Source organism: Agelaius tricolor, unplaced genomic scaffold, assembly GCF_023055355.1.
Source record: "Agelaius tricolor isolate 1412-34295 unplaced genomic scaffold, bAgeTri1.0.p SCAF_35, whole genome shotgun sequence".
Classification (NCBI taxonomy): Eukaryota; Metazoa; Chordata; class Aves; order Passeriformes; family Icteridae; genus Agelaius; species Agelaius tricolor.
The window spans coordinates 4,386,173-4,399,008 of NW_027269295.1; the positions used below are offsets into that span (position 1 = coordinate 4,386,173).

Here is a 12,836-nt window from a genome sequence, read left to right on the forward strand (position 1 = left end):
CAACTTTGAATTTTGGGACTCCTTGATTTTGGAGATGCCATTGAAAATATTCCTTGCCTGTTCAGAAGGAGCTGTAGGACTTCAGACAGGAGAGTACAGGCATGCAATAGATTTGGTTATTTAAGCAAAAAACCCACTTCTGTTCTAACCTGCATCCCTGCAGAAGCTGTGGTTGTCCTGCCTACAATTCCCTTGAATGTTGTGGCTTCCAACTGGTGCTAAATCTGGACTAAAAGGGGAAGGAATGTGACCTTCACTGAGTGATGCAACTTCCTGCTTTTGGTGACTTCAGCCTTAAAAATTAGAGTGCTCACTGAGGGAGGAGGACAGTAAATCCTTTTGGCAAATACCTCTGCTGGGGTGGTGGCTGTGCTTGATCACACCTGGTGGGTCACCAATCCTTCTGCAACAGAAGCACGTAGCCTTTGCCCCCCTGGGGGAGAAAAACAGTCTGGGCAGGAAGGGGAAGAGTGCAGGGGAAGGATGCAGCCCTTGGTCCAGCCAGCACAGCTTATTCCCAAATCCTTGTCCTCTGCACCTGAGGCTTTTGGCCATCTGTTGCCAGCTGTAGCTCAGGAAATGTGAGTCCTGGTGGTGCAGCTGCCCCTGCTCAGGCAGGGCTGAGCTGTGTGGGTGTGAAACACAACCAGGCTCCCTGAGAGCTGCTGCTGTCCTGGCTGGGCAGCTCCTGTGCAGGAGGGAGGGAGAACTCCCCAGTGCCTGCAGGGCCTCGATGTCATGGGTGGCTTGGAGTGGTCTCTGCCAGATGTTCTTCAAACCTCCCTTAAGGCTGAAAGAGGTTAGTGGGGATTTTTTCTGTTAGAAATGAGTATGGTCAGGACTCTGCTGAGTGTTGACAGCTGCAGCAAGGCTCCACTCCTTATAAAAGAGAAAACAATGGAAGAAATGGCCCCCTTGGGTCTCTGCTTTCAGTTCTCTCTTTCCATGAGGCAAAGCAGGTCCCAGCCAAGCCTTGGTTGGCCTCAGTGCTGTCAAGGAGTTGAGCTCTCTGTGCTCTCTCCTTGTTGCTCTTGGCTAGGAGTGTTGGTGGGACAAAGGAGAGCAGATCCCATCTGACAGATTCTAGAAAAGTCTCTCCTCTCTCCTCTGTGTGGGATTGAGGAAGAGGTGGGGGTGAAGAGCCAGAAGCTGCCCCATGGCAGATGCATTGAACAGGGTCTGATGAATGGCTCCAAACGCCTCCTGCCAGGGGCACTCCTGGGTGGAGCAGGAGATCCCCCAGACCACTGCAGGGAAGATGGGCATAGCTGCCCAGTTCCCCTGGCTGATGGGCTCAGTTCCCACGGCCAGGTGACCCATCCAAGGAGCAAACTCTCCTCCTGCCTCTCCATCCTCTCCTCTCACCTCCTGGCCAGCCACAGATGGGTTGAGGTGACTCTGTTTGAATACAGACTGGGCTTAAGCCTAGGGCTCAACTGCAAATTGGAATTCATGCAAGGGGAATTGGATGGCTGCAAATATCAAGCTCAGCCCTTTTCTTAGTGGTGATTGAGCACTGGAAACCTGCCTTCTCCACAGCTGGGAGTGCCTCTTGGTTATGGGGCACTGAAAAAAAACTGGGCTTGGACCCTGGAATTTCAGCAAGGCAGGGTAGACCCTGCTTCTAGGGAATGTCAGAGAGGAGAGACCTTTTCCTGCTCTACAAAGTATACTGAATGAAAGTGGGATGCAGCTGTGGCTTGAGGGCCAACTGTGCTGAAGTTTGAAATGTGAATGAGACAATGCTGGTGATGACAGCCCTGGAGCACACAAGGGGAGGAAGCAGCTGCAGAGGTTTAATGACTGTGTTGACAGACCTTGACCTATTTCAAACATCTCCACTAGCAGCCCTCCAAAAATAGGCGGGTGGACAGGGCTGGGGGAGGTTGCATTTTGGGAGAGCTGTCCATTGGCATCTGTCCCTGTCCACCCCCTGCATTGCCATCACATAACCCTGGCCTGCCTGCTCGCTCCCCTCTCTGTGCAGCATGGGGACTGGGCTTTTCTCCTCCCTCTCTTTTGCTAACCTTCCCCCCACCCAGTGGCTTTGCTGTCTGTCCTGTCCTGTCCTGTCCTGTCCAGCATGGTGCTTCTTTTGGATGAGGGAAGCTGGTAAGTTCGGGCTTTTTTGGGGGGTTGAGGGTCATTATTTGTTTGCTTCTCATCTTCTGCAGCACGATAGTCGTCCTGGGCTGAGGGAGGAGGAGCAAGGGGGGCAGAGCCCAGGGCCATGGCATTCTGCAGGGCAGGGTGGGCACTGCTTTACTGCAGCCACCAGCCATGGGGATGGCACCAGCCATGGCCAAGGTTGATTTCAGCTGCCCAACACCCAGGGCATGAGGTGTGTTTGCTTCCTACCTGCCTCTTGTAGTAAAGGGCAAGAGTTTGGGTTTCCCTGCTGAGCTCCCCCTCACGCTCACTCTGTAGGTGCCCAAGTCCACTTGGAGGAGGAGGAAGTTTGCTGGTGGCCTGGTGCTGTTCCCTGCCTCCATATCCCCAGGGAAAACCTCCTCTGACCTATGAGATGTCAGTGGACTGGAGCCCTGGCCCTATTTATAGTCATGATTGAGTCATGAATCCCCAAAAGCTTTAAAAACAGAGTAACTCAGGATGCCTCCCTCAGAAAGCCAAGGAAGAGGAGGCCAGGAAGCCCCTTCCTATCTCCTCCTCTCCCATCCCAGAGAGGAAACCTTTGCAAACTCCCCCGTAGCCTTTGCAGGGTGTGAGTCTCTGACCCTGCCTTGACATGAGATTTTAGTTCAGACAGCAACTTTGCTTGAGCTCCTGGGGTGGTTTTCTTTGGCTCAGGTCCTGAATTGTCCTGGCTTGTGGCTGCTTCTCCGTGTCTCCCTCACCCAGTGCTCATGACTTGTCTTCATCTGCTTCTGCTTAACCTTGTGCAGCATGGGCAGTTGGCTGTTGTCTGCCTGCTAACTCCCTGGGAGCCCTGCTCTGCCTGTCCTGGGCTCCCCTGCAGCTGGGACAGACCCAGGGACGCAGGGAACTGGGGCATCTTGCCAGGCTGGGAGCCAACTGGTGTTCAGTGAGCTGAAAAAACACTGAGTGATGGAGGAAAGCACAGCCCAGCCTGCCCGTGGCTTTTCCCACTGCTGTGGTGTTGGCTGGGGAGGTCAGGAGTGTGGCAAGGGAATGGGCACACAGGTGATGATGGATGAGCTGGTCAGGAGCCCAAGGCACCTCCCTGGCTGTGCTCTGGCCTTTTCAGCTGTTGCTGCTCTGGCTGGGCAATGTGAGAAGCTTCTGCCTCAAAACAGTTGTGGGCAAGGTCTGCTGGGGGTGATACAGCCCCTGATCCCACTGGTTCCTCACCGTGTCCTAAAGCCAGTGAGACTGGTGCTCCCTGCTCACACTGGTCCTGGCTGCCTCGAGGCACAGCAGGCATTTCCCAAAGCCCAGAGCACCTTTCAACTTCTCTATCTTAGAGGAGGAATTTCAGATCTGTGTTGATGAAGCTCCTTTTGGTACCTCTCACTCAATCCCTTCTCTCTTTTCTAAGCATTGTCTCCCTGTTCTGCTTCTAAGTCCTCTCTGTGTTTTGCTGACTGGCTGAAGCAACTGGCTCAGGTTTTTGGGACCACCAGGAAAGCTTAATTCAGTGTGTCATTCCTCATATTCTTCCTGCAATACCTCAAGACTGGGTTATAGTCACCACCAGAGATGGTATCTGCCCCCATGGTGAGGAACTGGGGCCAGCGGTGCTGGGACCATCCCCAGCAGTGAGATGGGAGGGATCTCCTTGGGGAGACCTCAGCCACCCACTGCCAGGTCTGCCCAGCACTAAGGGCTTTTGTTCCCTGCTCTTCCTCCTCAAGGGTCAATCCTGGTTTGGAGTGAGAAGAGTCTGGAGCCTGGTTGCTGTTCACCTTCCTTGCCAGGATTTCAGAGCAGAGGACTGATGGTCCTGACAAGGTCCTGAGCCAGGGAAAGGAGCTGGGAATGCTCCATGCTTCTGAAAATAATCTTTTTGAGTGAAACTATTCCTTAAAAGGGCACAAGCAATTACCAGACATGGTTACAGAGGCCTCTCCTTAGAGTGAGTCAGGACTCCTTTGGAAAGATGAAGTCTATGAATGGGCTACAGATCTCCTGACCTGCTGTGGATTTTTGCACACATGTGAGATAGATGCACATGGCAATGCCTCCAGTAGCCCCTGTTTTTCAGAGCTGAGGTGCTGTCTTCTCTCAAAAGCAAGAAGTCTTGTGTCAGTGCTGTGGGCGAGCTGGAGTGAAGGGAATGCTCCTGAGGCCACCAGGACAGCAATTTCCATGCTTCTTTGAGACCTTCAGTCCCTGAGCTGCTCTCATATTCCAGGACCTGCTTTTGTCTGGGCTTCTTGTTCTCCAGCTTTTCCATGCACAGAACCATGTCCAGCTGACAAATCATGTGATTCAGTGACTTGGCTGTTGTCTTGGGCAAGAGCAGAGATATCTGGATAATCTTTATCTGAAGAAAGGACACAGCTTCTGGCAAAAGATGACCCTAACCTGGTTTGATTGATGAGCTGCTAGGGGCAAGCATGCTGATCCAAGGAGAATGGAAAGGAGGGAAGAGCCAAGGATAGGCAGGGGCTCAAATCTTTGGGCCTCCATCCCAAGCTAATTAACATTTCCAGTTTCCATGGCTGAGATGGCAGAGCTTCTCAGCCTGGGGGGTTATATGGCCCCAATGTCCCAGAGAGGGACTGCCTCCTGCTCTCTGGTCCAACTCCCCTCACAGCTTGCTCCAGGACCAGGAAGGGGTGTCCCTGTGGTGCAGATGGGAATTTCTGTCTCTGATACTCATCCTCCATTAGGGCCATGCTGGTTTTTAGATCTTCTCACCCCAGCTGTCAGCCTGGCCTTGTGGAGATGAGTATCCCTGTGAGGGACTCATCCACCCTCTCTGATGTCCCCCATCCCTCCCTGCTCCACCTGTGGCACTCTGGAGGGGACCTCCCCTCCTGGGCCCCTATGGCAACGAGCTTATGTCCTGCCACGTGAAATCTGATTATGCTTGCGTGACTTGAGAGGGATGATCCGTCCTCAGCGCCGCGGATCCCGCAGAGCGATTATCCACCCCGGGAAATTTCCTTTCTTTGTCCTGATGGGATGGCCACCGAGCCTTGGCAATGGTGCTCCAGTAACCCCAGTGCCAGGGGATGGTCTCCCATCCCGGATCCAGTACCCGCAGTGCCAGGGGATGATCTCCCACCCAGGCTCCAGTAACCCCAGTGCCATGGGATGATCTCCCATCCAGCTCCAGTAACCCCAGTGCCAGGGGATGGTCTCCCATCCAGCTCCAGTAATCCCAGTGCCATAGGATGGTCTCCCATCTGGGATCCAGTACCCCCAGTGCCATGGGATGATCTCCCATCCAGCTCCAGTACCCGCAGTGCCATGGGATAGTCTCCCATCTGGGATCCAGTAACCCCCATGCCATGGGATGGTCTCCCATCTGGGATCCAGTAAGCCCCATGCCATGGGATGGTCTCCCATCTGGGATCCAGTAAGCCCCATGCCATGGGATGGTCTCCCATCCAGGCTCCAGTAACCCCAGTGCCAGGGGATGGTCTCCCATCTGGGATCCAGTACCCCCAGTGCCAGGGGATGATCTCCCATCCCGGATCCGGGTCACCAGCCACGTCACAAGGCTGCTGGACAAGGCAAGATTTTGCAGAAGAGCAAGGAAGAATTGAGGCTTTTCCTCACCCTCACGCTGTGGCTGGCAGGAGTAGGGGACTTCCAAACATGGCTCAGGTGTTATGGACCATGAATCCGATTGAATCCAGGAGGAATGAGGCTGGGGTGTGTCTGAATGTGTTTGTAGGGTAGGTGATGTGTGTTGTAGCTTCCCTCTACCCCAGTGCAAGTCTCTGGGCAGCTATCCAGCCTTGGGCCAGCTTTTTCCTGATGTGGGTGGTTCACCCATGAGATTAAGGCCAGAGTGTTTGGAAGATTCCAGCTGAGAACAAGGGATCACATTTTTTAGACCCTTGCTCTGCTACGTGGATGGAGTGCCTGGATGTCCCCACACATTAAACACATCTCACCCTCCTTTCCTGGGACACTGGGAGAGCTTCCCATCACAAGGAAGTGACCTGCAGGGAGTCTGGGGATTTTACCTCCTTCCCTTGAACAGACCCATCTGTAGAAAGATTGAGAAAGGTCGAGCAGTTCAAGCACACCACCCTGTGAAATCAGCACTTGTTCCTGCCTCATCTGGCTACAGGTGGGAAGAGAAATCTGGGCTGGTCAAGGGTGCCAGCAGCCCCAGAAGGCTCTGCACAGGACAGTGAGGCAGTAACCCCTGGAGTTAATTAGTTTGGCTTCTCCAGTTCTTATTAGTAGCTCAGAAGGGTTGTAACTTAGCTTGGTGCCAGACAAGAGGATTTGCACTTCCGATTGGGTTTCGACTATCCTGCTGCAGTTGATGAAGCAAAATCCTTCTTAGAAGCATGAGGTTTGCAAACAGGAGCTTGTCCTGCCCTGAGGGGGAAGCTGCCTTTGCCTTCCCCCAAAACACACATCGAGGGCTCTCCCTGCTCGTTTGTGTGAATAATAATGAACCAACCTGAGGAGTGAAATGACTGAAATGATTTCTCTCCCTGTTTCTCTTTGCAGACCTGAAGACTATATGAAGTTGTCCCTAGCCTCCTCCTAAAGGCATCCCTTGGCATCATTAAAGGCTTGAGAGAAATACCAAAACCAACCAAACACACCCATAAGAGAAACCCATAAGCCCTCAAAACTTGGGATTCCCTCTTGGTCTGAAGTTGAGTTCTTCAAAAACTCCTGTCAAGTTTGAGGATATCCTATTGTGTGGCTCCACGGGCTGGGGCTGGGCCCAAGCAGTGACTTGAGTTATGTTTGGGGGACTGGGAAGAACCTTCCTCCCTATCCTCCAAACAAAACCCAAAGTGAACACTAAATATGCAACAAGTCTATTAGTTGTGTTGGCTTCATATATTAGGCCATGAAATCCATGTTGTTCCTTTCCTGGGGTGGGCAAACCATAGCTCTGCTCTCAGACCAGCTGGGACCCTGTACCAGAATCTCAAGTTGTTTTGTCCTGGGGTCAAACTCCTCTTTGTTGCTGGGGGGTGGTAACTGCCTGTGATTTCCAGTGTTGTACAAAGCTGCTTTACTCCAAGGGCTGGAGGGACAAAGTGGGGTCTATGTGAGGGATGGCAGACGATGGCTGGACTGACTCAAATCTTGCTTCTGTAGTTACTTTAGCAGAGAGCTGATTCTGTAGGTACACAGGATACTCAAGAAGTGATGAAGTTTGATTGTTTAGCTGTTCTGCTTGCGGTGGAGAGGCCACACTTTGGCTGCTGTTATTATCTGCATCCTCACTTTCCCTACTCCAGCTCCCAAGAGGAGAGACCCAAGGAGGCAGCTATGGCAGCAGGGGTTCCCTCTGGCTCAGGATGAGATAGTGGAGATCCTGGGAGAGGCCCACTCCCCTTCCTCTGCCTGCTGGCTGTTCCAGTGCCCTCTTCTTTTGCTGGTCCATGGGAGCCAGAGCTCAGCGTTGCCCCTCAGATCTGTCACACAGAGCAGATGAATTTGGCTGGGCACATACTCGGTTTTAAATCAAACCCAGCTGGTTTTTGAGAGAGAGAAGAGGGTCCAAGTCCTTTAGTGATGTTGTAGAAACACCAGGCTGGTGGGGATGTGTCCTCCAAAGCTTCTCTGTCACTGCCTCTTGGCTAACACTGCAAACATATCAGGAACCCAACAGGCTGCTTTTTTTTTTTTTTTTTTTTTTTTCCTTTTTAATTCCTATGCAGACAATACTTGAAACCTTGTACACAGTTGTCCTTTCCAGCGCCTGGGGTTGGCAAACTCTTCCTAAATGGGCTCGTTTAAAGAACAGCAGGAGGCTTCAGCTTTAGAAGAGGCTGGGCTGCCCCCTCCCAGCCGACAACTGCAAGCGTGTTCAGTGGTTTGCATATGAATTAAGGCACATCTGGACCCTCTGCTTCCACATCCCGCTGGTGCAGCCGCTGTCTCTCCTCGGTACTGGCTGGCTGACTGTGTCCCAAGCACCCAACTATGCAAAGAATGCCTTATATCCGTTGTGTTTAAGTTACATGGCAATATGTACATCCAGCAAAGTCGGTAGTTAAGTCCAGATTTTTGCTAGTGGCAGCAAGTCAAACTCTTTCTTCAACTCAAATGGCTGTCTGGGTATTTTTTACTTTTGTTTGGTTTTGTTTGTTTTGTATCTGATGGTGGCTCTTATACAAAGGACTGTAATTCTAGTGGCTTGAATCTGTAAAAATTGCCTTTGTTTGGTCCAATAAACCTTTGAATAGTTTATTTGGTTTGTGCTTGTTCTCCCTACCTCCAGCAGCTTGTAACTTCTTCCTCAAGAGATTTGTGTTGAAAATCTTAGAAGTACATTCTGCCCTACTATGACTTTTATCCCATAAATGATTACATTCCCATAAATGATCAGAGGGAAAATCAGGGATAGTCCCCTTTTTCTGCTGAAGCAATGCAGTGTTGCATTCCTGCTCTTGTTTGGCTGCTGAGCAATCAACAACATTCCCAATGCAGAGCTCTGCCCAGGATTTCAGCTGCTGTGGACACTAAACCCCAGATCTCTGACATACCTATGGCTCACTGCCCCAAACCTCCAGCTAACTAAAAGTCTTGGACTGAAATGTCTGAAAAGAGCCTAAGAGAGCTAAGTATTCAAATGTAATTGCCTATGAAGAAGAATTAGGCTGCTTCAAAAATCCTTCATTAATCTATTTTGTTAGCAATAAGTAAAATCCTGTTTGACCTCCTGAATCCAAGTGGTTTTGAGGACAGCATTTATGAGAAGAGAGAATGATTTTATTTGTGAATGGGGTATGTTTGATCTGAACTCATCCAAAAAAATACTCAAAAGCAAACCAAGCTGGATCACTACAAGGTTGTTTTGCAAGGTCGCCTCTGATAGGAGAAGCTCCTCTTCAAAGACAGATTCATGTTTGTGGTGCCTTACTCTTCCTTCCCAGGCTCTTTTCTCTCTTTATCTTTGTTTTGCTGTCCCTTTGTAGTAGATTGTGTTGTGCAGAGAAGTAACAGCAGTAACAGCTCTTTTTTCTATTTTCCAAATGCACAGTCATGATATTTAAAGTTGAGGGGAGAGCCAAAATGCATTGATGTTGCGCTTCAAAAAAAGAGAGTGAATATTGTCTGTGATCCTGATTTTGGAGACAAGGAAATGGGGCTTTGGAGAGGTTTCAGCAGCACTGATGTCTGTGAAATAAGGAGTGAGGGATGCAGACCTGTGTGAGCACTCCCAGCTGGGATGCACTGAAGACACAGGAGGCCAAGCTGTGTATTGAATTTCTCCACACCAGACTGGCAACGTGCCCTGTGGTGCCCAGTGGTGATCTAAAATAAAATATTGATCACTCATGACCCTGCTTCCCTTCTTCTCATCTGGAAAGGGCAGCTGGATGCTCTTCCTGTGAGCACAAAACATTACAGAAGAGGCAAACAAATCCAGGCTTCCATAAACAAAAGATCCCACATCATTATCGGGATTTGTTTGGCTGTAGGACTGTTGCATTTTAATGGCAATGGAAAAGAACTGGCAAATGAGCTTGCTTTAGCCAGGATCTGCTTTTTTCCTGCTCTGTTTGCTTCAGCAGTGCTGAGAGAACAGGCTGCTGCTCCTGCTGCTGCTGGGGCTTAGCCCAGGAGAGGGGAAAATGCAGAGAAGGAGCTCAGGAGCATGGGAGGAAGGTTCCTCTGCTCATTCCTGACCATCTTCCTCTGATCTTGTTCCTGGTGTGGTGGCTGCTGGTGTGTTATGCTGTCCTTTCAAGCAAAGATTGTGCCCTGGTTTTGCCTGTCAATAGTTATTACTGCCCCTCCTGTTACTGGAACAGATGATAGCTTGTCCACACTGGCCTTGCAGGAAGACTACCCCAGGTTATCCAGTGGCGTGCATTTAAATGGATTAATTAAATGGTTTACAGTCCTGTGTGGGAAGCTGGTTGTGGCAGGAAAGAGGACTCTTGACAGGGTGACCACGTGGGAGTAAAAGACAGATTCTGTGGTTTTAGCCCATGGGAGGTGCTGAGCAAGCAGGAAGAGCTGGGATTGTGGCAGGTCTGTGCTCTGAGCTGTCACTGAGTTCTGGCCTCACGCTCATGCAGGGACAAAATGAGCCTTGAAATAACAGAACTTCATCTGCCTTGTCACAGCCATAAAGCACCACACCTCCATTAGTTCTTTCCATCTGCCACAGGAGAGTCAGGAATGAGATGTGCTGGGCAAGAGAGCAGCCTGATCCCCAGCAGGTTGGAGTCTGGCAGTGGGAACATTCCATCCCTCAGCCAGCCCTGCCTGGGGCCATGTGCACATTCATCTTCCCCAAAACAGAATTTTGTGCAGTTACCTCAGTTCATGAGCTACCTGCCAACAAATGGCACTCCTGTGCTGCCCACCCCCTGTACCCCCCAGAGATGAGCAGTATAAATCCTCTTATAAATAAAGCCCTGTCACTGATACCAATCTTCATGGGATGCACAATGGTTAACTGGTTCAGGGTGGGGGAAAATCAAGAGATCTTCTGTCAGGGGAGAAGGATGTTAATCATCTACTATGGGACTGCCTGGGGATTAAAAATCTGAGCTAGGTGTTCCACTGGTCAGCCTCTGCCTACACAGGGACCACCTCACTGTTGGACTGGCTACCTGGGTCCATCTCACCATTGGACATTGGCAGACAAACTCGAATCAAAGCAAATTCCTATCCCTGATCTTATCTTCCAGTGGCTGATTAAAATCATGTCCACACTGGGAGGTAGTCTGCTGTCTAGTTTTAAGTTAGGTTATGCATCTAAAATTTAATAGCTATTGCTGAATTATTCTGTATCTACATCCTCTCATTACAGAAGGAAAGCACACTGGGCTGTTGAATCTTAATCCAGGTTTGTTATGGAGTCTGCTAAATTGGGACCTGTTGGTCTTATAAAATTCCATATGTCAAGTTATCCTGAAAGTCTGAGCATAGATAAGCCCTTAGGAGCTCCAAAGCCAGTGTTAAAGCAGGCTGGTTTATCTCCACGTTTAGGGAGCTGCAGAGGAACATGCAGGGTGATGGGATAGATGGGAAGGGGGAGGAAGGAGAACCAGGGGCTATCTCTGCCTTATCTCACACAGACAGATTACCTGCAGCCAGTAAGGTTTGCACAGTGACCTGCCTTTGGCTCCATGTTTCATTTCACAGTGATGTCCTTGCTCCTGGCCTGGCTATTCCTACCTCTCCTTTCTTCTCAACAGGGTTCAGAGAGAGCAGCTGGCTGCCATCTTCAGACTGATGAAGGAAAAAAGTGACACCTTTGGAGAGATGTCAGAAGGGGACATGAAGGAGCAGCTCAGGCTGTACGATATCTAACCCTGCAGCCAGGGGAGGTTGTGCCCAAAAGCCATCTTGGCCCTTGTTCTGCAGGACACTGGAGGCTGTAGTGCTTTAAAAATGTCTCAGTAGTTATTTTGCAGTTCCAGATTGTTTTGCAAACACATATAGGCCTGTGATATGTATTTCAAAAGACTTGTAATTCCTCAGCCTTTTAATAATTTTTCTTTGTAGAGCTATCATCTCGTACAGAGATTTTTTTACCTCTTTCTGGCTGGGTCAAATGTCTCAGTCCTGCAAAGCAGTTAAATTCACTTTTTTTCTGGCCACGCTTTATGCAAATGAACTTTCAAGCCTAGTCTTTCTCAGTTTGACATCTGAAGAAAACCAAAGATGATAGGTATAAAATGGATGAAAATAATAGAATAACTCAGGTTGAAGGGTCCTGTAGTCCAACCTCCTGCTAAAAGCTGTGAGACCAAGGTGGGTTACTCAGGGCTTTTTCCTGTTGGGTCTTGAAAAGCTCCAAAGATGGAGACTGCCTCCCTCTCTTGGCAGGGAGGCCTCCAGCCCTACAGTTAGAAAACAAACACCAAGAGCAAGGCATCAGTGCTCTGATCAGGGCATGCTGCCCCTCATCCCCCTGGAAGGAACACTTCATCCTCCTCCTTCAGGCTGGCTTTGAAACCAGCCCAAGCTGGTTCTGGCTGACCTCACTGAGATCATCCTCACGCCTGAGGAAGCAGCAGCAAGCTCCAAACTGGAAACACAAACATCTCCTGACACTGGTGCAAGGAGCAGAGAAAGGCGGCTGGGTTTATCACAAGGATGGTTGTGTCCACCTCAGATCCTGCTCTTCTCATGCAAAATTATGTGGGAAACTACATACTTAGGAAATCTCTGTGATTTTGTCAAGTATTTTGAACAGCCTTGAGCAGCCCTTGGTGGTTTGAATAGAGTAAATCAATGAGCATTCCTAATTATAGCTAAATGTCTTCTGGTGTGCTTATCTCTCCTATGAAATCCTGTTAAATACTTTCTTATCAGGAAGGATTTTCCTGGTTTTAGTAACTGCTCACTAAGGGAGGCAACATTTTCTGCCCCAGTTTTAGGGAATGATCACTTAAAAAATTAGTTTTGCTTTATTTTGTGTAATCCTCTTCAGTCCAAGAAACCTAATATCTCATTATCTGGTCGCTGTCTCCCAATACAGTGTGTTCTAGAACATCAAACAGTTAGACTTTTAAGAATCATTTTATCTTCTAATTGTTTTCACTTATGCTAAGGCATATTTATAATGAGATCAAGGTGGTTTTACTACCAATCATGACTTAATTTAAATGTAATGTCTGAAAATTACCTCTTCTTATTCAACATGAACGAATTAAGTGGGAAAAGTAGTTCCATGATGTGAAATATCACTCTAGCTTGCTGTGTCCCTATGACACAGTTTCCTTTGTCAAGCAGGG

The 12,836-nt window shown here is 49.4% G+C and overlaps 1 protein-coding gene across 6 annotated transcripts in view; it reads left to right on the forward strand.

The window, feature by feature from the left end:
* The window catches only part of MXRA7 (matrix remodeling associated 7), a 29,125-nt gene extending 17,519 nt beyond the window's left edge, over positions 1-11,606 (forward strand). For 5 of the 6 annotated variants that reach the window (XR_011683329.1, XM_071452540.1, XM_071452541.1 and 2 more), the window contains one exon: positions 6,622-8,325. Coding sequence is in view for 2 of the 6 variants with exons in the window: in XM_071452543.1 (XP_071308644.1) it covers positions 6,622-6,661 (40 nt within the window). In the remaining 4 variants the exon portion in view is untranslated. Of the gene's footprint in view, positions 1-6,621; positions 8,326-11,291 lie in introns of those variants that run through there. The other variant, XM_071452539.1, reaches the window with a different exon arrangement.
* The last annotated feature ends 1,230 nt before the right edge of the window (positions 11,607-12,836 follow it).